Source organism: Labeo rohita, chromosome 5, assembly GCF_022985175.1.
Source record: "Labeo rohita strain BAU-BD-2019 chromosome 5, IGBB_LRoh.1.0, whole genome shotgun sequence".
NCBI classification, from domain to species: Eukaryota; Metazoa; Chordata; class Actinopteri; order Cypriniformes; family Cyprinidae; genus Labeo; species Labeo rohita.
In genome coordinates this window covers 42,840,287-42,867,596 of record NC_066873.1, presented here as the reverse complement: position 1 = coordinate 42,867,596, position 27,310 = coordinate 42,840,287, and the positions used below count along the sequence as shown (strand labels likewise).

The 27,310-nt window shown below is 37.2% G+C and overlaps 1 protein-coding gene across 6 annotated transcripts in view; it reads right to left on the bottom strand.

Annotated features, from left to right (window-relative positions):
- LOC127165537 (uncharacterized) overlaps positions 1–27,310 on the bottom strand; it is a 131,852-nt gene that overhangs the window by 72,973 nt on the left and 31,569 nt on the right. For 2 of the 6 annotated variants that reach the window (XM_051110261.1, XM_051110263.1), the window contains exons 3-4: positions 22,723–26,542; positions 952–1,026 (exon numbers count right to left, since the gene is read on the bottom strand). In XM_051110261.1, coding sequence (XP_050966218.1) covers positions 952–1,026; positions 22,723–25,727 — 3,080 coding nt within the window. In that variant the 5' untranslated portion in view covers positions 25,728–26,542. Of the gene's footprint in view, positions 1–951; positions 1,027–17,281; positions 17,905–19,613; positions 19,676–22,722; positions 26,543–27,310 lie in introns of those variants that run through there. The other 4 variants (XR_007827797.1, XR_007827796.1, XR_007827798.1 and 1 more) reach the window with 4 other exon arrangements.

The window sequence follows — 27,310 nt, the reverse complement described above, 5'->3', positions numbered from 1 at the left end:
CCAGACACTCATTTAGATTTAGTCTCACATAGCCAGACTTTTGACCGCCTGATCCACATAGCAGCACATTCTAGCCAAGAATCGGTCATTTTAAGACAGGAACAGGACTTGTTTAGGTGCAGGTAAATCAGATACAACCGTAAAAGCGCAGCCGAATAATATAAAGACGTGCTCAAGGACTCTTGGCTTGTTTACTTGCTACTGTCTCAAGCAAAACTGTTGAATATCTTTCAAAGACATGATGGCACAAATCTCACAAACTTTGCCAAAAGCAGCGATTTCTTCCTTGGAAGCCCTCATAGTAGCAGACCGGGAACTTGTAAACATGATATTGTTTCCAAGTGAACTGAGACAGATTCACAGAATTGTGTAAAGCACAGTTCTCAAGTGGTTTTAGTTTAGTACCTAGACCTGGTTTGATGCTCTTAGAAGATAATACACTGTTTAGGAGACTTTTTTTTGCCATATTTGTCTTGCTTTTAACATATGGCATATGAAATAACTTGTATATATACCAGTCTTTAGAGTCTAAATATGTATATTTATATACATATAAACACACTAGTTGAGAACCAGCTGCTGAATTTTGCTATTTTTTCCATATGCAAACAACTTATGCAACTTATGCATCTTTCTGTGAAGTGTCTTGTTCCCTGAGACTAATAGTAAATCAAAGACAAGTTTAAAAGACCACATATTATTCATATGTTAATGCATTATTCACCATGAAATTAAAAACTAATAGTCTGGCTCATATTTAACAGTCAACTCACTATTTAGCAAGGACAGTTGTGTATTTCCCTAGTAAACGCCTTCCCACAAACTCATGCATACTAAGACCTAAAATGGGCTGCAGTTTTTCATATGACTTCCATCGAGTGTATTTGTGCAAATACCTTATGTAATCGTGCTTTTTTTGCACATAAACGCATAGAAATAAGGATGTCTTACCTGTATATGATACAGGCGCAGTCTCTGCAGGTGCCACAGTTCTCAATGTCCTGTCCCGTTCGGTACGAGTGTCTTCTGAAACACACACAAGAAAACAATAACCAGGGGTTTTTAAATTGTGAGCGTGTCGTTATGAAAGAAGGCGCACAAACTCATGTTTGCATAGATTGTTTATTGCACAAGCCTAAAGTAAAGCATGTTTGAATCAAACACAGTTAAGGCAGCTCATGTTTCATGGCGTCTTTGATGAATGACTTCTTCTCAGTGTCTGACAGTTATGTAAGAGTGAGTCACAGCCAACAGGACTATACTATCATTCTGCTTCTGCTTAATTAAAACACAGTCGTTAGTGTGCGTTTATACATCATAAAGGCATATTCTGAGAACGCCAAGTTTGCATTGTATATGTTCTGAATGTAAATGCAGGTATTACAGATATCTTCAAGAAGTCAACACACAAATGGATTAGTTATAGCTGTCTCTGCACATTAAGCTGGGAGAAAGTATTTTAGAATTTAGCACCTTAAGGAGCTCTTCTTATTACAGCATTGCATATAATTTCACACGGACACCAGGTGCTGCTAAATAAAAGCGTGAGACAGGAAGACTATATGCATGCATGTATACGTGTCACATACGGTGCTTGAGTCTCACATGGGATAACAATGCTAGCCTGATTTAGCAGCTCGACACAATGGGGACTAATTACACATCACAGATTTCCGGAATCTTCCTCCTCGCCTTCCTCGGCTTCTGGAATTAAAGAGCTGATGGTAATCCTGAGGCTCTCAAGCAGCGCTTAAATAATCCACAGATGGGAATCAATCATAGAGGGGTTTTATGTGAAGATCTTTCATCTAGTTTTTAACCAACATGCTTTATATTTAGAATAGCCTGCACTTTACACAAACCATTCGTCTGTGACGTGCATCCATTAATCCATCCATTAATTACATTAGTATTTATTAATATCGAATTAGCTTTTATTTTTGTTTTAATTTAAAAAATGTATCTATCTATCTATCTATCTATCTATCTATCTATCTAATTTTATATGCATCCACTGTGTATTAACTGCAGAAGTGACAGCTTTAACATTAAAGTTAAATGTTTTTAAAGGTCATCAGTCTTGCTTGCTCCTTTTTCTTCTCACATGCAAACACTTACACACACACACACACACACACACACACACACTTACTCACACGATCAAGGCAACAGCCTCATTAAAAGCTGTTTAAAGTCTCACCTTAATTCGTTCACTGGGGGACAGCCTAGTCATTTGTCATCAACACAACACAGCTCCTGTGTGTCGGTGTGTGTGTCTGTGAACATCTCTATTCTTATAATATCAGAGTAGCCAAAATAAAAGATGAATGTGTTGAAATAATCAATAGCCCTGATGATTTAATTCCCCAGAAGTTGTGACCTTTGAACTGAAAATACCAAATAAAAGATCTCAAGTATTTGACATAAAATATAGCTACTATATCCTAAATAAATGTAGAAATAAACCAACCAGAAAGCCAATTAATCATGATTGGTGGTGCTATTGCTCATTAAGATCTGATCAAGCATTATAATTTAGTGTCAAACTCGCATCCATCACAACCCTAGTAAAAAAAAAAAAAAAATAGATTCAGAATGCATTTATTTTATACTAAATATAGTTCAAGTGAATTTATATATCACTTGGGATACTTAATGGTATAAAAAATGTAATTAAACTATTTGGAGTACTACTTGTGCAAAATGCACATTTCTTAATATTAAGCCTAAAATATGTTTTAATGTCACTATTGATGAGGATTGTAGGATCTTTAAATATTTTGCATTAAAGTGTGCCTAGAGTATACTTGCAATAGTCACACTTTAGCACAATCAAATATACTTCAGTATATCTTTAGTTGGACTCCAGCACTACTTCCACAGTTAAAGTGCAAATTAGTTGTTCCAGTTTAGCAGACTTCAAATATACCAGGTTTGTATTCTAAAAGTACAATTGCAGGGTATTTTTATTAAGTACATAATATGTAAATGTACTTGTAGTGTACTTAGCTAGCTTATACTCACTAGGGCAGGAATCTTTCGTTAAAGTGTTAGTTCAATTTTCATTTTTCTCTCCCTCATGTCATTCCAAACCTGTAAGACCTTCGTTTATCTTCAGAACACAAATGATGTTTTTTGATAAAATCCAAAAGCTTTCTGATCCTGCAACACAACTGACACAAAGTTCAAGGCCCAGAAGGTAGTAAGGACATAATTAAAATAGTCCATGAGACATCAGTGGTTCAACCGTAATATTATGAAGCTACAAGAATACTTTTTGTGTGCAAAGAAAACAAAAATAACAACTGTTATTGTCCTTACTACCTTTCTGGGATGAACGAAGATGAACAAAGGTGTTACGGGTTTGGAAAAAAACATGAGGGCGAGTGCTTAATGACAGAATTTTAATTTTTGGGTAAACTATCCCTTTAAGACCTCAAAAAAAAAAGAAAAAAAAAGTGCAGTCTAAAACAAGGCAAATGCTTGATTAAGAAACAGCCAAAGAGGCAGGAGATTGATTAATGACATACTTCACAAGAACATCTGAACATTACCCTAAGTGTTCTTAGATCCGTTCTCTGAGATGACCTTTCAGTGTTAATTACTCTGAGAAAGACGCTGTGGGGATTTGAGCGTAAGGTTGAATGAATTATCTGTCTTTTCCTGGTTAACTGAATACAGCTGCTTAAGACACACAGAGCAGATGTTCACGTGTTCACGTCTTCACGTTGCTGTTTTACGTACTGGTGCTCAGTTGATTCATACAGGTTTTACTCAAATCTGAGATGAATGTGACCAGGTATATCATTACCACAACCATTTTAAGTCAACAAAAAATAAAAACTGACACTACACTGTAAACAAACATTTATTTATTTATTTATTTACTTACTTAATTCATTTATTTTAAAGGGGTCATCAGATGCCCATTTTCCACAAGTTGATATGATTCTTTAGGGTCTTAATGAAAAGTCTATAATATACTTTGATTAAAAATTCTCAATGGTTTTGTAAAACAACACCCTTTTTGCCTTGTCAAAATGAGCTCTGCAAAAATTATCTCATTCGAGGGGGTTGTTCCTTTAAATGCAAATGCTCACCCCACCCCTCTCTTCTCTCTGTGGAATGACGATCTTGTTTACTTTAGCCGCTAAACTTCCTAACTACCACATTATAAGGAAAGGCGATCGCAAAGATTCATAAAAAAATGCTTATACACACTTCTGCTGTAAGTGAAGCTGGATCATGAATGATTCGCACGAACATAGACGGATATATGTAGATCGAGAGGCGCATTCCTTTCACAAACAAATGTAATCCACTGCATCTTCAGCAGCTCAGATGTCGGGAGTAAATGACGACCACTATGTTCATTATTACATCCTGCAACACAACACCTCAATCACTCAATCGAAGATATTCTTGTCTAACTTACATCCCTGCTTCGGCATCGAAACAAGCAAAGTTACTGGACGGTGACAGCTGGTCTGAGGTAAGAGCTCATGTCAATCAACTATGGTGGGAGCGGCCTCTGTGGGTGTGACGCCACAACAACAGGCACCTGAGAACGGCTCGATTTGAAAAAGGGGATATTATTTTTACAGATTAATTAAAAACCACTGCATGGATTTTTATCATTATAGGGTAGATTTTTACATACACTGCCAACACACATTAATGTTCAAACAACATGAAAAAGTGAACTTAGCATCCGATGACCCCTTTAAGTTACTGGAATATGTTTTGCAAGAAAATACTATTTCGGTCTTCAAATTTCACATTTAATTCAATGTGTTACTTGTCATTTCTTTGTAATTTTTTGTGGTGTTTACTTGCAATTCCTGAATGAAAAGTTAAGAAATATTAAGCAAATATTTTGCTAATTCTATATATACGCTGAAATTTACATGCAATTTCTGAGTGAAAACACCATAGTTTCTAGAACAGTTTCTACACCAAAGAAACAAAAAAAAAATACAGAAAAGACTAACAACACAATTAGAGAAGACTGAAATAGTATTTACTCCAATTACTCCATATATATATATATATATATATATATATATATATATAAATGTACACCAAATGTTTAATGCAGTGTACTTTTTTTATGCACATTCCTGGACATATTTGTAAAATATTCATTACTGCTCTCTTGTCTCTAAGGTCATGCAGTTATTTACACAAGGTTTCAGCAAACTCTCAGTTTGTTTGGATTCATTCTGGCATGGAACAAAAAGTTTTCACAATTCATTAGAATCCTAACAAATAAAGTTAGGTTCTGTCCCTCATTTTCTCCCATTTCATGGGAAATACAATTATTCACATTACAGAAGAACATGGGTTGCACACAATAATGTACATTAGAGATTAAAAGATTAAAATATCAGTCTCCTCTGTTATATTGAGTGATTAAAATATTGGTCTTTATTGCGCTATTAAGAGAATATATTAGTTGCTATTGTCTTTTAAAAGATTAAAATATGTCACTATTGTTCTAATAAAAGATTAAAATATTAGTCACCACTGTTCTATTAAAATAATAAAATAGTTGTTTTTTGTTCTATTATAAGATTGAAATTGGTCTCTATTGTTCTATTAAAAGATTAAAATATCAGTCATTATTGATCTATAAAGAGATTAAAGTAGCAGTCGCTATTGATCTATAAACAGATTATAATATTAGTCTCTATTGGTATATTATGAGATTTTAACAAGAAAATATTAAAAATTAAGTGTATTTGTACATTTATGTTTCTTTTGACATTTTATTGGCTGGTAAGCAATTTTGTATGTTTGTATGCATCTTCAAAACATAACTGCTCGGACAGACTAACAAGCTATTCTAGAAGAAATTCAAAAGAGTTTTGACGTTACCAAGCAAACATTTAATGACTACAGAGTGAAGTGACTTGCTTTAACAGAGACTTCAGACACAAACTAAAAACCAACAAGAGAATAAAATTAAGTGAGAAGCCATTTGCACATCATAATCACATAATGTAGTGCTCCACTCCACATGCTAACATTCCTTTATAAAGAAGGCTAATCATCTTTGATAGTGCACTGATCACAGCAATTGTAATGACACAAAATTATGCCATTATCCTCTTTCTGTTGTTTTGTGCTATATTGTTTTCACTGTGAAGAACTTAGACTAGCAGACATTTACTAGAAGAATGCAATTTCATATTCCTTGTCTTTCCAAGTGGTTAAACATCGATTTACCCAAGCAAGGATCTTTTTTTTTAAACATATAAAATTATGAAAATATGCATAACTTTAATGCATAATGATTTATTGCTATAACAAGCTGTTCACAATTACGATTCAGAACATTTGTCTTTACAAGCACAAACAAATTGTTACTTTTTCCATGCATGTTAATTTGTACAAGCTAGTCTGAGTCATTACTAAACCCGTACGTGCTTCAAGCGTTTTCAGCTAAGAACAAAACCATGTACCGCAAAGTTTGCCTAAAATGAAGCAATTAAGTCTTTGTGGAAAACACTTGGTTGACAGTTTCAGCGCTGTTTGAAATGCAACAGTGAATCTCTCCTGGGCAACCTCGCAGAGTAAAACAAGCTTTCCAGAGTTTTCCGGCACGCTTTTGAAGCTGACAGTTTATAAATACGGGGCGTACGGGGCATCTATGAAGAAAGATGCCGATCCAAGCAGTTTATGCGTGCAGGATCAAGGCAATCTTATAAGCGTGCTTTGTTGCCCATCTCATTTATACGCAAATCAGACCATTATTGTTTGCAGACTTTATGCTTCTAAAAACAGAAGCTCACGGATAGCATGACAGCAAAAGTTTATGGACAACCCGCAAGGCAGCGAGGTTTAGAAATGGACACGTCTGAGAGTTTTGGCAAGCGTATTTTTTCTCTGCTCAACCGAGCCCCGGAGGAGACATGCTGTCAGGTTTGAGAAACACGCAGTCAACAAGCTGACTGTTGAGTGTGATGGACAGCAACGTAATGCCACCGGTGTAGTGCATCAAAATTCAGAAAAAAAAAACCTGGTGCTGTATGCACTTTAGCTAAATGACATATACATTTGCTTTAGGGATACTGGGAACGGCATTGGAAATCACATACTATATTGCGCTTTACTGATTAGTACAATAGCATATCATCTATAATGCATGCTATTTTTTACAGTATACTCTGAAGTACAGGGTATAAAATAGCATTATTTATGGCACAAAATGGAAGTTAAGAGATGAATGCATTGCATTATGGAAACCAAACATACAGTATAGGACTCCTCAAAATGTCATAATAAATGCATTTTGCAACATTGGCACTGTTGCTGAACTAAATTGAATCAACACTGAACTGACTGGAGCAAAGAAATGACACTAATAATGACAATGAATGATGATCTCATATCTCATATTTATGATCTTGAATCTCATATTTGCATGATTGATTCTGTTATGTTCCTCTTTTTACTGTGAAGCAGCTTTGAAACAATTTGTATTGTATCAAGCAGTATAAAAATAAAGGCAACTTGACTGCAAGCTTTGTCTAATAACCTCTGTCATCCAGTTAACATGCATACACTATAAAAAATTTAACGTTTAATTCAATTTGCTACGTTCCATTTCTTCGTAATTATTTGTGAAATTTCCTAAATCAAAAATGTTTTAAAGGGGTCATCGGATGCCCATTTTCTACAAGTTGATATGATTCTTTAGGGTCAGTTAAGTTTATAATATACTTTGGTTACAAATTATCAATGGTTGTGTAAAACAACACCCTTTTTACATTGTCAAAATGAGCTCTGCAAAAATCATCCCATTCTGATGAATTGTTCCTTTAAATGCAAATGAGCTCTGCTCGCCCTGCCCCTTTCTTCTCTCTGTGGAGTAAAAAGCCTGTTTACTTTAGCTGCATTTAGCGCGTTTAGCCACACGTTATTAGGAAAGGTGATTGCAGAGACTCATAAAAAAAAACCTTATAATCACTTCTGTGTAGGTGAACCTGGATCACGAATGATTTGCGCGAACATAGACGCATTTATGTAGATTGGGAGGTGCATTCCCTTCACAAACAAACGTAATCCACTGCATCTTCAACGGCTCAGATGTTGGGAGTAAATGACGACCACTATGTTCATAATTAGATCCGGCAACACAACACTTCAATCGAAGATATTCTTGTCTAATTTACATCCCTGCTCCAGCATCGAAACTATGGAGGTTGAACTGTTACAGCTGATTCAGGGCGGGTCTGAGGTAAAATGCTCATGTCAATCAACTATCGTGGGAGCGGCCTCTGAGAATGGCTCGAATACTATTTTTACAGATTATTTAAAAACCACTGCATGGATTTTTATTATTATAGGGCAGATTTGTACATACACTGCCAACACACATTAGTGTTCAAACAACATGTAACTTGGCATCCGATGACCCCTAAAGCAAATATTATTTTAAGTGTACTGTATATTACACTACAAGAAAATGTTGCTATGTGGTTTTTAAGGTGGATGCTTACTAGCCCAAGACACAAGAGTCCATCTTCAAGCTTCCATGATATTCTCACCTCTTTATATGGCTTGGGTCTCACATTTTTTTCACCCATTTTATCATCTGCCAGGCAAAATTGGTTAGAAAAGTAATAGCACCTGTCATCAACAAGATGCATGAATATAGTCACAGCTAAAGGATGTTGTTAGGCATGATGTACAACAGAGTCTGCAAACCTTTTAGCTGTGACTACATTCAAAACATTGCACAGCCTTAAGAGCCTTCTTGCTCTTCTAAACCCAAAATAAGTTCATTGAAAAGACAAGCCTCTGTCTATCTACATTTTTGCAAAAACTTCAAAAACGTACATCCAATTCACTGCAGTTTTCAGCTGAAAAAACAAACAAAAAAAACACTAGTGGTAGTGAAACAACAAATTTTATTCACTTTTACACAAATTATGATTTATGGGGCAGGTCATTGATTAATAAATACTTATTTTTGCACCATTTCCTTGCACAATATTGTGTTATGACTTTAAAACATACTAACTATGCATTATTTACATATAACTACAGTGCATTATTTGTAAAAAAATAAAATAAAATCATTTTGATGTTTGCATCACATGAGCAGCTACATATTTATTGGATTCCTGACATAGTAAACTTGCTCATTAGTGTTTTAATTAGTACCATTAAAACACGAGCCGCAACATTCAATAAAAAACCTTAAAAAACCTTAAAAACATGTAGAAGTAACCTGAAATGGCACAATTGCTTTAGCAAATGCATTTTTTTCTCCTGAATGCTTTCGTTAACACTATCAGTTAAGTTTAGGATAGTGTTTAGTGTATAATTCCAAATTAATCATTGATTAAATTAATCCTTGCACAAAGGCACATAACCAGCTCAGTGACTGATTATGATGACACAAACTACACAAACTCAAATTATGATTACAGTGACTATTTTCTTTGCACAATACTACGTTCTGACCTCAAAACACTTTTATCATAGTGCATGATTTGTATGTAAACCAAGACATTTTGACATTTACATTACAAAACCAGTTCGCTTTTCTGACATGCTAAACTTGCTTGTTAGCTCACCTGATAAAGCACTCGGTTACAAGTCCTGTAAAACATAAGTCACAAAGCTCAATAAAAGAGCTCAAAGACTTGAAGAAGCAAGTTAAAATTGCACAATTGCTTAAGCAAATGCATTTTTCTCTCATGTTTGCTTTTGTTTACCTTATTGGTTAAGTTTATCATAGTGATTAGTGTATAACTGCAAATAAATCATTACAGTGGCCAATTATGAGTACACAAACGGAAATTATGATTACAGTGACAGACTACTAATTAGCAAACATTTATTTTCGCATCATTTCCTTGCACAATACTATGTTCTGACCTCAAAACATTTTTATCACAGTGCATTTGTAAACCAATACATTTTGATGTTTGCATCACATGAGCAGCTCCATATTTATTTGTTTTCTGACATAGTAAACTTGCTCATTAGCTCACCCATTACAGCACTTTGTTACAAGTACCATAAAACATAAGTCACAAAGCTCAATAAAAGAGCTCAAAGACTTGTAGAAACAAGTTAAAACTGCATAACTGCTTAAGCAAATGCATGTTTATCTCACGTTTACTTTTGTTTACCCTATTGGTTAAGTCTGTGATAGTGTTTAGTGTATGATTGCAAATGAATCATTACAGCAGCCGATTATGATTACACAAACTACACAAACACAAATTATGATTAGAGATATACTGATTAATAAACATATTTTCACACCATTTTCTTTGCATAATATTATGTTCTAACCTCAAAAAACTTTAATAATAGTACATGATTTGTAAACTAATACACTTTGAAATTTGCATCACCTAACCAGCTGCATAATTCTCACTTTTCTGACATAGTAAACTTGCTTGTTAGTACACCTGGTAAAGCACTCGGTTACAAGTCCTGCAAAACATGAATCACAAAGCTCAACAAAGAGCTCAAAGACTTGCAGAAGCAAGTTAAAATTGCATAATTGCTTAAGCAAAAGCATTTTCTCTCATGTTTGCTTTTGTTTACTCTGTCGGTTAAGTTTATAGTAGTGATTAGTGTATGATTGCAAATTAATCATTAGAGTGGCCTATTACGATTACACAAACTACAGAAAAACAAATTATGATTACAGTGACAGATTACTGATTAATAAACACTTATTTTCACACAATTTCCTTGTGCAATACTATGTTCTGACCTCAAAACATTTTTATCATAGTGCATGATTTGTAAACCATTGCATTTTTATCTCACGTTTGCTTTTGTTAACACTATTGGTTAAATTTAGGGTGGAGTTTATTGTATGATTGCAAAGTAATCATTACAGTGGCTGATTATGATCACACAAGCTACACCAACCACAAATTATGATTACAGCGACCATTTCCTTGTTCTGACCTCAAAACACTTTTATCATAGTGCATGATTTGTAAACCAATAAATTTCGATGTTTCCATCACATGCTCCGTATTTACTGTTTTTTCAAACAAAGTAAACTTGCTCATTAGCTTACCCGGTACAGCATTCGGTTACAAGTCAAGTAAAACATGAGTCACAGAACTCAATGAAATAGCAAAAATGATGTGGTTCCTTCAGTAATGCGTTTTTATCCAACGTTTGCTTGTGTTAACACAATCGTTAGGTTTAGTAATGTTTCATGCAGGTTTACATTATTTTCAAACACGATCGTGTTTTAGTGCCACTCACCAGACATTTCATCTAATCAGTGTAATAAAACGTTGCCAGATTCATGTTCATCTGTTTCGGATAAAACTGAACATGCTTTTAGTGCCACTCCCCAGACATTTCACTCTAAAAGGGCCTTGAAATGTAATGTAATACTGTATCATTTTGCAGAAATGCTGTCACATGCACATTTTCCTTTCAAAAGTATTTGGCAGTCACATTTTTTCGCCATGACATGACAGCAGAACTACTTTATAGATTTTATAGTTAGAATGGTATTAACCTATCAGTATCCTGAACCAGATCTATCTGTTTTGCAACAATCCAATTTTCCTGTATTACCGTGAACTGAAAGTAAACTGTGCACTAGACTGTAAGCCGCTTCTCCTGCAGAAACCAACTGGCCGCATGTTTAGAGGCTGCAGCTCATGTGACAAGCATGCTAATGTAGCGTCCTAATCTTGTCCTTACTCACTGACTTTGGTCAATCCCTCACTCGTTCTTTCGGTCTCATTTGTGAGAGTGAAATAAATGAGTAGCACTCTGAAATAAACAGATAAGGTTTAGTATCAGTCCATCACCCCACAGCAACAATCAGTGAATCATGAACCTCTGCACCTTTTTTCTGTCAGCCCCATGTCAACCTGTTTACTATGTATAGTGTGAATGATTTCAACGTCAATCTGAACGCGATAAAAGGTAAGCTGTGAAATCACTGCTGAAAACCAAACATTGTAGTTTGTGTGCTGTGCAAGTACTGCAATCTAGATTCAAAATGTAAAGGAATATTCCAAGGTAAAAACAATTTAAGATCTCAACAAGAAATGTGACATATACTGTACCGCAAATCAGGAAAAAATGACTCATCCTTCAGTTTGTTAAAGCAAACAAATAAAATGGAAATGCATATAAAATGTCTCTTAATTTGCATTACACAGTTAAACGTAAACTAATTAACATAATGTGATGCATATTTGTCAGTCATACATAAATAAAATGCTAATATTTATCTAAACAGATAACAATTTTATATGCAATTAAAATCCATAAATCTTTATGCCAAAACATTTTTTAAGAGTGCACAAGAGTAAGTGTGCATTTTAAGTGCATACATTTGAATGCATCCTAGTTTGATTTTGCAAATTGTTCTGTGGTAATCGAAAGCATAAAAAAAACATTAGAGGTACTGTAAAACACAAAACAAAGCCAAACCAAAAGCAAAATTGCATCCTCACATTTCAAGGACACAGAAAAAAAATTTGGCTTGTTTAGCATCAAATATTTTCAGCCAGACTAATGAATCGTCTCTTTGGAAGCCAAGAGACTCTCTAGCTAGTGTATCACAGTTAATTCGGTAAAGATTTTTAGTTATTCGCCATTTATCAGGTGCGTTTTATTGAAAGCGGTGTACAGCACACTAATTGCAAGGACCGTCCCCTTGGAACTAAGCGCATTGCTGTAGGGCACAATGGTTATTGACCACAGACCGTAATCTCTGTGTAATCAAGCGACTGTTAATGTACTTTACTCTGTGTTTTGGTGACCAAAAGCGGTGTAATGAAATCCTTTGGCGACGCGCTTCAAAACAGCTAACTAAATAAAATGGAAATGGATGGAACTTTCTTGGTGGCAGTTGTTGAGGATGAAACGAGCACTAAACGGATGCCTTTGGGGCATGTGTGATTAATTACGTGTCTTTACCGCCACAGCGGGAGCATCAGCGTGTGTTTGTTTGCCCCCTAAACCACACTAACTGTTGGATAAACATATGTCTCTAGAGTGATTTTGTTTGGACATTTAACCTTGCATTATACATTTCTGAATGCGCTGCAAGGTGCCATTGACTGCAGTAAACAAATGATGGATTTTTGTTCTCTATGCTTTATAGAGAAAAGACAAATTAGTCCTCGCAGGCATTGCAGTGCTCACAGTTTGTCTAAAGTAAGCTATTTTTGAAAATAAAATAACTTACATACAAATATAATCAAAAAATAAACAATATTCATGAATTAATAAATAAACAAACAGACAAAACTAGACTAATTGACCATAATTTGGCTAATTAAAAGAATAGTTCACCTAAAATTGAACCTCAAAAATGTAAATGAGTTTGTTTCATCATCACAGATTTGGAGAAATTAAGCCTTACATCACTTGCTCATCAATGGATCCTCTGCAGTGAATGGGTGCCGTCAAAATGAGAGTCCAAACAGCTGTTAAAAACATCACAATAATCCACATGTAATCCACACCAGTCCAGTCCATCATTTTACATCTCATGAAGTGAAAAGCTGCATGTTTGTAAAAAACAAATCCATCACAAAGGTGTTTTTAACTTCCAAACGCTGCTTCTGAATCAGGAGAAAAATATGCATAGATTTACAAGCACAGTTTACAAGCCAAAAACAAATCTATTGGTGGATTTTGATTTGAGAGGACAACAGGGGCCCTTTCTTTTTCTTTCTTTTTTTTTTTTTTTACTGGAGGAAGCGTTAATATGGATTTTGGACCCGTATGTGTTTTGTCCAAAAGCAAATGTCTAAATTTAAGATAATGAATTTGTTTCTTACAAACACACAGCTTTTCACTTCAGAAGATGTTAATTGATGGACTGGAGTGGTGTTGATTACTTGTGGATTATTGTGATGTTTTTATCAGCTGTTTGGACTCTCAATTTGACGGCACCCATTCAATGCAGAGTATGGTGAGCAAGTGATGGAATGCTACATTTCTCCAAATCTGGATAGCCTGTTTGGGTGGATTATTCCTTTAAGTGTCACTACCTGAAAGATATTAGATTTTGTAAACTAGCCAATCAAAAACATTCAGTGCCTGTCAATCACTGTCTTCCAATCAAAAGATATGCTGGCATTGCCTGTGCTTTTTAGCCAATCAGGATCATTCTGTGCTTGTCAATCATTTTACGTCTTTCTAACATCAGGATTGCTGAAGGGTTGAGTTTTGGAGAGAGTTTGGGAAAAATATAAATTTGCTACAGCACAGTGAGTGAATAAATCTTTGGTTAGACAAATTTCATTCTGTATCAACACTCACAGAAAGCTGCCTGAGTGTGTTTTAGCTATGCTTTTGGGGACATAATCATCATCATCATCATCACCATCATTCCTTTATTTCAAACTCTTAGTTCCATATCCACAAAAAAGTAACAATGTACAACAGAACAGAATATCTGGGGGGGAATGCTCCTAGGGTTTGCAAAAAAAAAAAATAAATAAATAAAAGAGAGTAACAAAAAGAAAACGATTCAACGAAAAATGAAAATGGCTGCATTGCTGTAGCCTAAAACAATGACTAACAATATCTCTCATCACATATGCATCACCAGCATCACTACCTGCAGCGTCTGAAGCAGTCCTCTTTAGATGTGTCTGTATTCACTGCTCTTTCTTTCTCTTTCATATGTCTAACACCCTGTCTGACTTGTTTCTGACTTAAAGGAGTCACTTTCCAGATAAATAACCTCAGTGTTGTAAAGTGGATGTGGAGGTGCAGGGTAATTGACTTCATACTCCTTGGTTCCTCTTATGTAAACCTACAGTCACGCCACATAACAGCCACAAGATAAATACCATTTAGGAAGTGCAAACAGGGCCTGGTGGCAATGAATCAAGTCTGAATCTATTCATCCGAACTATGGATCAATAGAGCAAACCATTTCACCAAACAGATTAAAGGGTTCTACTGTTATCACAGATGCTAGGAGCCGAGTGGAGAAATGCAGTTTATATAATATCAATTTACAGCCAGACTGTAGCCACTAGACGAATCTCGATACTCGAGATTTTATGTTTGGAAACTTGATGCATTTCTCAATATTTATACATTTGCTCTGAAATGGCTTATAAGGGATTATTTTTTTCCAATCAGAAAACCTATCATTTCAATCAAACAGCCATTAGAACCAATTAGATTCAAAATATTTAATTTCAAGAAGTAAAAAATGGCAAAATCTAGTTTAAAAATAATAAAAACACATCTTCCACACTATTAATGGATTAATGGAAAGAAAGAAAGAAAGAAAGAAAGAAAGAAAGAATGAAAAAAAGAAAAATAACATTTTAAAGAAGGAAAAAACAAAGAAACAACAAAGAACAATGAAAAGAGCGATGGAAACAAAAAGATGGAAAGAACCATGGAAACAGAAAGAATGATGGATAGAAATAAATAAAGAAAAATAGTTAGAAAAAACAATGATAGAATAAGAAGGAAAGAACAATGGATTGAAAAAAAATAAGGAAAGAAGGAATGATGAAAAGAACAATGGATAGAAAGAAAAAGAACGACCAATGGATAAAATGATAGAGAACAATAGAGAGTACGAGAGAAAGAAAGAAAGATAGATAGATAGATAGAAACAAACAAAGATGGAAAGAGCAAAGAAAAAGTGTTAAAAAACTGACAGAAACAGAACAAACAATAAAAATCGATGAAAACAAAGAAAAGTGAACAAATGATGCAAACGCAAATTATGATGATAGAAAGAGAATGATGATAGACAGAAATAAAGAAAAAGAGAAAGAATGATATAAAGTAGGAAAAATGATGGAAAGAAAGAAAGACTGATTAAAGAAGGAAAAAAGATGGATAGAACAAAGAATAAACAATGGAAAGAACAACAGAAACAAAGAAAGGAAGAACAAACGATGGAAATAGGAAGAGTGATGATAGAAAAAGAATGATGATAGAAATAAAGAAAGAAAAAATAGAAAGAACAATGAAAGAAAGAAAGAAAGAAAGATGGATGGATGGTAGGTAAGTAGATAGATAAATAGATGATAGATAGATAGATAGATAGATAGATAGATAGATAGATAGATAGATAACCGCTGTAACCGCTGAGGGAAATAAACATGACAGCATTTATATCACAACATCCTCAATCCTCAAACGCGAGCTGGTTTGTCATTTGGTGGAACTGTAAGCTGGTTGAGCAGCCATTAAAATACACATCAGTGCAGGCGTGGAGAGAGAAAAAGCTAAAGCTTCCTAATATGCAGGTGTGAGTTTGGCATGTTAACTTTGAGCTTGTGTCTTGCTGAGATCTAGACTCCAGCACACTGAGTCATGTTTAGCGGGTGGGAGGGAGGGTGTCAAACACAGGGCTGTTTATCGCTCTCAAACAAACACACTCACAGAGTGAGCTACTGGAACGGACAAAAGATTTTCAAGGAGAAAACAAACAAAATTTAGTGCTAAAAATGTGCATCACGAATATGAAATTCGTGTGGCTACTTTAGGAACAGAGTCAAGTCTAATCTCAGTCAAATACAGTAGGGGTCAAAAGTGAAAATGCTGCATTCAAATTCAAAGCAAACTTCAATCACAAATTATTTTAGCAGCGTAAACATGTAAATGAATAAAATTTACATGAATAATTGACATACATCCCATGATGCTCATGTTCTCCAGCATTATTTGAGTTTGTTATTTCTTGAATTAAAATGCTTTTAATAAATGATGACATTTGACCTGTGTGTGTGTGTGTATATATATATATATGCACACACACACACGTTTTACACATATATTCCAAGCTTTGGCAATATTGTATTGTTTCCAGTCATGCCAATAAAAACATTCTGAATTTGAAAAATTTGAATTTACATGCCAACATGCAGCTTTACATGGTTAACGAACAATAAAAAATTCCATAGATAAAATAGATAAAAAATAAAAAGAAAGAAAGAAAGAAAGAAAGAAAGAAAGAAAGAAAAACTGAAAAAACAGGTGAACGGATGAACAAACAATGGAAAGAAAGAAAGAAAGAAAGAAAGAAAGAAAGAAAGAAAGAAAGAAAGAAAGAAAGAAAGAAAGAAAGAACAGGTTAACAGATGAAGAAACGATGGGAAGACAGGACGATGGGCAGAAAAAAAGAATGATGTAAAGAAAGAAAGAAAGAAAGAAAGAAAGAAAGAAAGAAAGAACAGCTGAACAAACAATGGAAAGAAAGACAGAACGATGAACAAAGAAAGAAAGAAAGAAAGAAAAACTGAAAGAACAGGTGAACGGATGAACAAACAATGGAAAGAAAGAAAGAAAAAAAGAAAGAAAGAAAGAAAGACACAATAAAGGATGAAAAGAAGGAACTATTAAAAGAAAAAGAAATAGAAAAAAGGAAAGAAATAAGGAATGATGAAAAGTACAATGGATAAAAAGAAAGACGAAAACTTTCTTTTCAGGAATATGTGAATCCCATGGTCTCAGGCACGTTATACTCCAATGTATGTCTACAGAAAGAACCAATCAGGCGCGTCCACAACGCTGACCGCATTTCCAGATGGGCGAATTGCGTTACCCAAACAACATTATCCATTAAACCTCACATTTGTGCTCGATTACATCTGACAGCAGTGGCGTCTGATTATCCAATCTGTTGTGTTGGCCGCTCCTGAGCTCCGATGGCTGCGTAAGCCCGAGCTTAGAGGTATCAGGAGCCCGGCTGATCCACGGCCTTGTTTGTGTTCTCTGGGCTCTGACGTGGCTCGAATGAGCCACACACCAGCCTCCTCACCCACCACCATCTGTGTTGATGTAAAATAACCCTGGATCCTCTGATCCCGGATCAGTTTCCTTCTCTTGATTCCATTAGGACCGGGGTTGAGGAAACTGGTCCTGGATGAGGCCTTATGGTCAACACCTACTCCAATTAGCCTCCACGAATGCAGAAGTCCCAAAGGTGTGGGAGGGAAGAAAGAAACACTCAGTAGAACATAACAATATTCAATGCCAGGGATAAGTGAACCGTACATATATTATGACTTATGCATAACTCCTAATTACTAATGACTAAGGTAGAATGCATGGAAAACGTGGAACTCTTAAACCTGACATTAAACTAAAAAGATTATACATGGAAAAGAGGACTATGAAAGAGATACACAGCTTGGAAATGTGAACCATAATATCAACAATAAAACAGAATAGGCTTTATAGGGTTAAAGGTCTAAAACTGAGTTGTGTTTGGTCACAGAATTACAAATTACATATTGCTTTTCATTTTACCTTTTCTAAGACCATTCTCCATGTTATTACACTAATAGGAGCCACAAACAAAGCAGCGAGCAATACTACGCAGCAATTATGAGCTAATTTTGCACACCAGCGTTTGAGCGTTCTCAAAGGAACAAGAAAGTGGTAATTCTCAGGCCTTCATCAGCTATAACAAACAACCTTGTGTGCATTATAGGCCGTACGGAGCAAACTGCCTCAAATGATCCTCACTTAAAATCATTACTTTCTAAAGCTTTTCCCACTATGATAAATGCTGGATTTATGTTCTTTTGAAACTCTGTTGAGGTTGTATTGAGTCAGGTTTCATGCTTTTTATTCTGAAAGGGGGTTAGCACTGCTTTTAACCTGGGTTTATGAAGCCCTGCTTCACTAAAAATACTCATGCGCTTTGTACAGTCACAGAAACTAAAATAAGATGCACATCTAAGGAAAACTGTTGAATCGATTTCACTGACATTTGCAGAGATGGACAAGCTGAGCATTTCCATACCAAAAACATGAAACGATAAGTCAACATTAAATCAAAAATTGCCCCCTTTTACCATTTGCTAATGAATTAAGTTCTTGTTTTTAATAAAATGTACAGGTGAATCTGTCTAGCTCTAAAGAGAAAAATGGAAGACTTTCTGTCTTCTGAAGTCATACAAAAAGCATTATGCATTGAAAAGAAATTAAAGATGAAAATATGACTTTTCATGCTAAACAAAGTCATGCAGGTTAGGAACAACATGAGAGTGAGTGAACTAAGCATTGAAGTGTTGCATGTGCTTTAGTGAAGTCTGAGACTGTTTGTGCATGTTTTGTACATGTCAGAATGTTTAAACATGACAGTTTTGATCTCTGCCTGTGTTTGTGTGAGTTGCATGGTCATCCAAGAAAAAAAAACAGAGATTCCCTTTGCTGTACACAGAGCTGTTTTATCTCCTGAGCGCTGTCCCACTTTTGCATTCTGTAAATACCCTCGCAAAAGCAAGAAAATGCCCTAATGTAGGCCATAGTGTCTTCTGGAAACCTTCTCTTAAGCGAGCCATGTCTGAACCGGGGCAGAGTCCGCTGACTGACTTCAACTCTCCTGTTCTAGTTCTGAGCTCTGATATTCACTGCCATTAATTTACTTCATTTACACTTCATGCTACCCAGAGAAGTTACAAATGCCAAGATAACCTGTTGTTGTTCGGTAATATGACTGGATGTGGAAGTCCATATAACTGGTCAAAGCTTCACATTTTCACAACCACAAGGATGCATGGTTAAAGTCAAAATGAACATGAACTTGTATATACAACCCTTTTTCTTTCTGACATATAGTGTATTAGGAATCGATCAGATTGTGAAATGGCAATACATACCAGTATGGAGTCATGCAGATGGAGGGAAGGGGATGAAAAATAAGAGGACTTGGTGACATCAGCTGAAAAGGAAAGTTGTTTCAAAGGCAGAGTAAGTTAAAAAGTTATTACATGAATCATTTCTACTTTGTGTTAATGTACACTACCGTTCAAAAGTTTGGGGTCAGTAAGACTTGTAATAGTCTTTAAAGAAGTCTCTTATGCTCATCAAGGCTGCATTTATTTGATTAAAAATATAGAAAAAAAACAGTAATATTGCAAAATGTTTTTACAATATAAAATAATGTTTTTTATTTTAACATACTTTAAAATAGAATTTATTCCTGTGATGAAAAGCTGAATTTTTATTAGCTGTTACTCCAGTCTTAAGTGTCACATGATCCTTCAGAAATCATTCTAATATGCGGATTTATTATTAGAATGATCAATGTTGGATAATATCAACAGCTGTGCAGCCAAATATTTTTTGGAACCTGTGATTTTTTTTTTCAGGATTCTTTCATGAATAACAAGTTTAAAAAGTACAGTGTTTATTCAAAATATAAATATTTTATAACAATGTAAATTATTTATTATTAACTTTTAATAAACTTTTAATTATTAACTTAATACATCCTTGGTAAATAAAAGTATTAATTTCTTAAAAAAAAAAAAAAAGAAACAATAAAAATGTACTGACCCGAACAAACTTTTGAACGGTAGTGTACATCAACTAATTGTTCATAATTGGACTCAGATTGTGCATTAGGAAAACAAGGTACATTTTGATTTCATGCTTACATGAGATGTTCCTGGACCAATGTCTTTGATTGTATGGCTAGTGTAGGGTTAGGATTATGATTGTTTAAAAAGAATACTGTTCAGTGAATCTTGACTCAAGAACGTGTGTGTAAAAAGATGTGCTATAGCAAAAGAACTGCAGACCACAGGATGCATTAGCCTGGATGACTTGCTCCATCAAGACAGACATATAACAGCATCAAAATAGTTCCAATCAAGCTAATATGTAGTGAATTCTGTGCTGTCAGTAGCTTCTTAACTTAGCAACCACAGTAGCAAATGTCAGGGCTTTGAAATGAAATGCATTTTGGATCATATTTGAAGAAGAATGGAAAAATGACATGTTTCTGCCTGACGGCATGTCATTTCACTTCAGTTAGTTCTGGAAACAAAAAACAGCCAACGAAAGAGTTGTAATATGAAAAAGAAAGAAAAGCAATTCTACAAAAAAAAAAAAAAACACCCTATGCATATTATTTTTCCACATACGAAAAACAAATAGCTTATAAAACAGCTTATATAAGAAATAAATAAAGAACAAAGATGAAGCCAGTAAGAGCCAAAAAGAACACAGAGCCACTATCTGCAATCTGAGTGCACTGTTGGTCCATCATTAGTATGCCACAGACATGAATTTTTAAAGGATTTCAGCCTATTGCGTTTTATCTTGGAAATTGAATTTTTGCTGTAGATGAATGAAATTGGTGGCGCTTTTCTTTAAGAAACTATCCCATCAGTGAGTAACCCTATCTCACTACAGACACATGATATCAAAAATTCTTAATCACCAAGCTTTTATGATGATCATTATGCCATCATACCATAATGACATTCATTTCTTATTCAAGAAATAAAAATACATTTTTAGTTGTGTTTAAGCAGTGTCTGACAGGGCATAGTAGAGCTGAACATTTTTTCATAGTTCATGGCCCGTGAACAGCTGATGGCTGATAATGAGGCTAAGGATTTTGTTTTGATTAATTTTGTAATAGTGTGACGGATTCACACATGCATACTAAACATCACCAATTATGCTCTTAAAATTATGTTGTAGATAATAGTGAAAGCCTTGGCACACACAAAAGTGAATTTTTATGGCTTGTTTGGTTTAGTTCGTTCAAATTAACGAATACAACACAATTCTCAAACATTTTAATTTCGTGCAGTAAACTGAAATTTGTAAAATGCATTTGTGTTGGGACTGCATTTATATTTTTGCTGTAACCTTAACTACAGAAATTCGTCAGTGCCAACAGCCTCGCGGTTGGTGCGCCAACATACAGCGCAGTAGCGCTCGTAGCGACCCGGTTTCGAAACCCGGCTTGTGGTCCTTTGCCGATCACACTCCCCTCTCTCTTCACTTAATGCTTTCCTGTCTACTCTACACTGACCTGTCCAAATAAAGGCATAAACAAGCCCATAAATAAATGTTTAAAAAAAAAAAAAGGACAGAAATTCATTTCAAAAACATATCTATATACATACATTGATCCACATCGTTAATCAGTAGCCAATGTTTGGTAAAAACAGTATTATGTAGCAATACAAGGTAGCTTCAGACTTCAAAAGGCAAAGTGTTTGCCATATTCTGCTTTACACCTTTCACAGTTTACTGGTATTTTGGCTGTATAAACTTAAATTAATCTAGCTAAGAATACTAGAAACAATGAAAATGAGAAGAACTGAGCAGGATTTGAACTTGAATCATTTGCAATCCAGCACCACTGTGCAACATAACACACCACTATAAAAAAAAACTTGAAAATGCTCAATTTATCATTGTTGGCAGACAGCGCTTCTTAATTAAAGTTCACTGAACATTTTTATTTTTTTGAGTAAAAAGTAATAAAACTGATGTCCCTCAAAGCAGCATCTCTCAGAATATGGCAAACACTTTGAATCTCTGAATGTGTCTTCACACATCCTACTTGAGACTTTTCAAAGTAAAATGTGTTGGCACGTTCTCTATAGTCTACGGGAATCTGGAAAGTCTCTCAGCAAGAAGACACGCTGTGAGGCCTTTCTTATGAAAACAATCATATCCCTCAGTGATGAACTTGATGAGTGGACAGATGGGAGGGCTGTTTAAAAAGCATCACAGCCATCACTGCTGGAACATGTTAATGACAATCAACATAGGATTATAGGCAAAAGCAGAGGGTTGGAACAATTTCCTGCTGTTTATGTCTCTCTCATTTTCTCTTTCTACCAGCCACAAAAAAGAAGAGAATTACCGCTGTTACCCATTTGACTCTACCAACGAAATATGCTTTGGAATTCACAGTTTTTCTTCTTACCACATTATTCCTTGACTCACTCGCTTACTCACCCGTCTCGCTCTGCCTCCTTCTTCTCCAGATCCTGAATGACGTCCAGTAAAACCTTGATGGTGTTCTGGCTGGTCTCCAACACCCCTTCCAGGCTGTGCAGCTGAGACTGCAGAGCCCCAATGTCGTACAGAGGGCCGTTTGGGCCAAACAGTTTCTCTTTTGCCTTTGCCAGGTCCAGCTTACACTTAGCCCCAGACATAAGCCCCCCCAGTAGTTCTTGCACCTGCCGCAGTGTGTCCGCTTGGCCCTCCGCTGGTCCAAGGGGGGCCTGGGGGTTCGTCCCCCCAGAAGGAGGCAAGTGGTTTGCACTGGCCTGGGATTCTGGGCCGAGGATCGCCCGTCGGCTGCTTAAGCAGGTGGGCCTCACCGTAGCTCTTGCCTTACATTTGGGAGGGATAGGAGGTGGGGTTTCACCTGTCTGGTGGTGAGTTCCTGCTTCAGCATTTGGCTTTACTACCCCAGTTTTCACTTTGTCCTTTTCAGCATTGTTGCTCTCAGCTTTGGGAACAGGAGGCTTACGGGGCTGTCCAGGAGTAGAGGAGCCCTCTTTTCGGGGGGTGTACGGAGGAGGAGGAGGAGGTGGTGGGGGAGGAAGCATGAACTCTCTCCTGTCTCGTCTGTCCTGAGTGCAGCAGAAGGCCTGAGGAGGGGAGGGGCTCGCCCCAGCGTTAGAGTACAGCAGAGCAGTCTGTGGAGGGCAGGCGTAAGGAGGTAAAGAATGCCTGAAATTAGCAGAGGGAAGCACAGTTTCCTGGGGTTTACTTGCGTACATCATTGCCTCACGAGGACAGAGAACAGGTGACATATTTTGTGGAAATGATTTGGAGTGCGATACTGTTTGAGCAGGAGTCTTAAAGTGTTGCACGATTTGGGAGGGAATACTGCAAGACACTGTATTTTGCATACTAGAGTTGCAGTGTGGCAATTCTTGAACTGAAAGTTTACCTTGTGCAGGCTGTGTGGAAGGACTGCAAATCAGAACTGGGATGGAAGGAGTCACATGGGTTGCCACATTTTGTTGATCCAAAATGCAATGTACTGCAGCTTGTGCAACAGGAATAACATGTGCCGCAGCTGCAACGGGGCCCTTGAAGTGTGAGACAAGGTGTGGAGCAGTGGCACAGGATGGCTCGGGAGGAAATGCCATCACATTGTGAGGGAGGGTTTGTGTAGGAATCTTATGAGATGCCATAGGTTGTGTAGGAGAGCCAAAGGATGCTGGTTTGTCTTTGACACAGTATGGTATAGACTGCACTGGAATTTTACAAGATGACGAAGGCTGAACAGGTGTTGGCGTGTGTGCAGCTGACATAGGAGTCTGTACAGGAAGGGTAGGGGTCCTACCCAATGGCTCATTCTGTTTAGGACTCATACATCTTGGCACAGACTGAATAGGAGTTACAGGTTGTGTTGGAGATATCACAGAGTACACAGGTTGATTTGAGGTGTTACCACATGCCACGGGCTGTGTTGGAGTCTTCTGGCATGGCTGTGTGGAACTGAACGTAGAGGCAACTGCAGGTGTTCCTTGAGAACAGGGCACTGCCTTTAAGCCAGCAGCGTTGGAGCACACAATGGTTTCTTCCAACGTCTGGAAACAAGGCCTGGGTTGGGCAGGACTTGTAGGATCTGTGTGTGAATCTGGAATGCTTTGGGACTCGGGTATTGGTGGGGGAGTCTTACAATTTGCTGTATTCTGAATAGCAGGTGTGCAACATTGACCTGTAGATTCAGTTGGAGACATGCACGATTGCCCGTGTGTTGAGGATGTGGTGACAGTGGATATGACTTGTGCTGTGGTAGTGCACAAAGGCTCTGGTACAGTGGGGGTCAAACTGATGTTCTCCTCAGCAGCCTGCTGTGGGCAACATTGTGATGTTTCTTTGGGACATGTGGTTGATGGAGGTGGTGCAGCATGAGATGGACAAGATGCGGGGTCTATCTCAGGTTTTTGCAAAGATGTTGTGTTGTCTGGGACAGTTTGGATTTTTGAATCAATGCTTGCTTCAGGCTGTGTGGAAGAGACACTACATGGTGTATTGTGAACTGTGTTGGGCGTGGAGGAACGCTGCGAAGGTACAATGTCTGACGAAGTTCTGTGTGCCACAGCTTTGGATGGAAGCTTCTTGGGTTGGTTAGACTGTTGGTGGCTTCTGTGCACAGTTTTAGTTGGGGAAGTACAAGGAGGCTCAGGTTTCCCAGGATCACTTGCTGCTCTGTTTAAAGCTTTCCTCCTACCTCTTCTTCTAGACTGTTTTTGCGGCACAGCACTACATGGCTGGAGTTGTGTTGATGTACCCACAGAGGCAGTTTGATTGTCCTCAGTTTTCTGGCACCTTGATTGCTCAGCAGGGGTACAATGTTGGACAGAGCTCTTCTGTGATCTATAAGGTGGAATGTAGTCCTGTGCGGTCAGCTCATCGGAGGAGTCTCCGTCATCCCAGGCTCCCCCCAGGCTGTGACTGCGAGTCTGCGTGGCAGAGAGCGAGGGAGGCTTCTGCAGACTGGGTGAGGTTTGGATGGCTGTACTCCTGCATGACTGAGTTGGCAGCGGCAGTGTGAGCGAACATGGATGCGTTGGGACCCAACAGCGTCTGGTAGGCCCAGGGGTAAGTGGGTGCGGTGGCGCTCTCTTCAAAAATGCTGTCACTGCTCCAATTGTCTTTTCCATGTCCCCACGGACCGCTCCCACCAGCGAGGGCCCGTTTGTCAACTCTTTCTGCCAGTTTGGAACCTCCGTTGGGCTCTTACTCCTCACCTTCTCATTTTTATTATCCTTAGACTCATCATCATCCTCCAAATCTTTAAAGCGTACCTGCTGTGTGCGATTCCGTCTCCGTTTAAGTCTGCTTTCAATATCTGGAGAGTTCCGGTTGAGGAGCACTGAGCGCACAGTCACGGCGGTGGGTGTTTTGTCTGGGTTGCCATTGCTGTGGCTGTGAACAGTTGGCAAATGGTTGGGCTCTTTGCTCACCATGTTATCCAAGAGTAGTTTATGGACCATAGATGTAAATACAAACTTGAATGTGTGGGTTTTTTGTCTGCTTTCACAAGTCAAATGTGAATGAACAATTAATTAGATAAAAAATTCAGTTATAGCACACAGTATATTTGACATTTGGCAAACTCTGAACATAACAAATGCTGCAGTAACAAAAAAATAAAATACAACAGACCAGCCGACGGCAGCAGAGCATGTGACTGGTCCTTTCCTCAGGTCACATGACTGAGGGTTTTAGTACAAGTCTTTGTGGTAATGCTGTCAGAGTAGGTTCTGGTTTTGGCACAAAGAGTCTTTATAAGCAAGTGTCTTTATATGCAAAAGAGGGACTGGGTGTATCCTGAGCTTCAGCCCCATTAGTCCACAGGGGCACTTAAACACTCAATGAGCAACCTTTGTGTGAATCTCTCTTTGTGTAAGTTCTGAACAGCACGAAACTTTGGCAGGGTAGGCTTGCGAGTATGTCCCAGAAGTCTGCATCATGGTTTCATAGCCAAGAGCAAAATCTCACATCACATAACTCTCACTGTGTACATTTGCAGCAATCGTAACCATGCTTGTCCTAAAAATATCAAGGCAAATAAAATGTTAATGGGATACAGTTTTCAGGCTGACCAGTGAGAGGATACCCCGACACCTTTAATGCCCTACTTTCCAACTCAAAGCTTGTGCGCACAGTCCTCTCTGGTGTAGCATATCTTGACAGTCCAGGACTAGGCAATGCATCTCTTCAAGTTGACTTTTATCTCTCAGATTTGTCCTTGAGTTTCTTTGCTTGTGTCATTCATTTTCTTGAGACAGGAACAGAACTGGAACATCTGAGTAAAGTAGAAACACAGAAACACAGACAGTAGGTTCAGTAAAGTCTCAAATTGAGGACTGCATTTCTGAATCATGTTTTACTTTGACAAACACATACACAAAACTACCTGAGAACATACATAACCACCTAAATAAGATTCCTCAAGTATAAAACTGCCTCAGGCTAAGATTTCATGAGTTCTCTCCAATAATCAAGTCTTTGATCTCCTTCCATTTCCTGGTGAGGCAGTCTACCAAATAAGAATAGTTTAGGGTCAAATGTATGACAGAAGCAGACACTGAGAGTACTTTTAGCTTGTCTGTAGCTTTGGGGCTGGTGTTTAACTCAGCGGTGTCTCAGAGGGGGCAGGCTAAGAGATATTCAGGGGTAGAGATTGACAACGCTAATTAACTTGGCTTGTCTTTAAGCAACCCCCCTGGCACACGGAGGCACAAGCATGACGACTGATCGCCACAGGGAATTCTGAACACACTCTATCACACTGTCACTGTTACCAGGCACTGCATTCTGTCTGTGATCAGACAATCACAGTCCGCTGAGTCATAAGAGGATGTTAAATGTGTGTACGTGTCTTGTGGTACACGCATTTGCTCAGTGTAACTTTCCTATCAGATGGAGAATCGGTCAGACTGAATCATAGCACAGAACATCTTACTTAACAAAACTTAATGTCACAGCCCTCCGCTATGATATCTTATGTGTGTCCTGTATCAAAATCATATGCCTACTAGCCTATGGCCATGTTTGGAATAGAATATTTGCT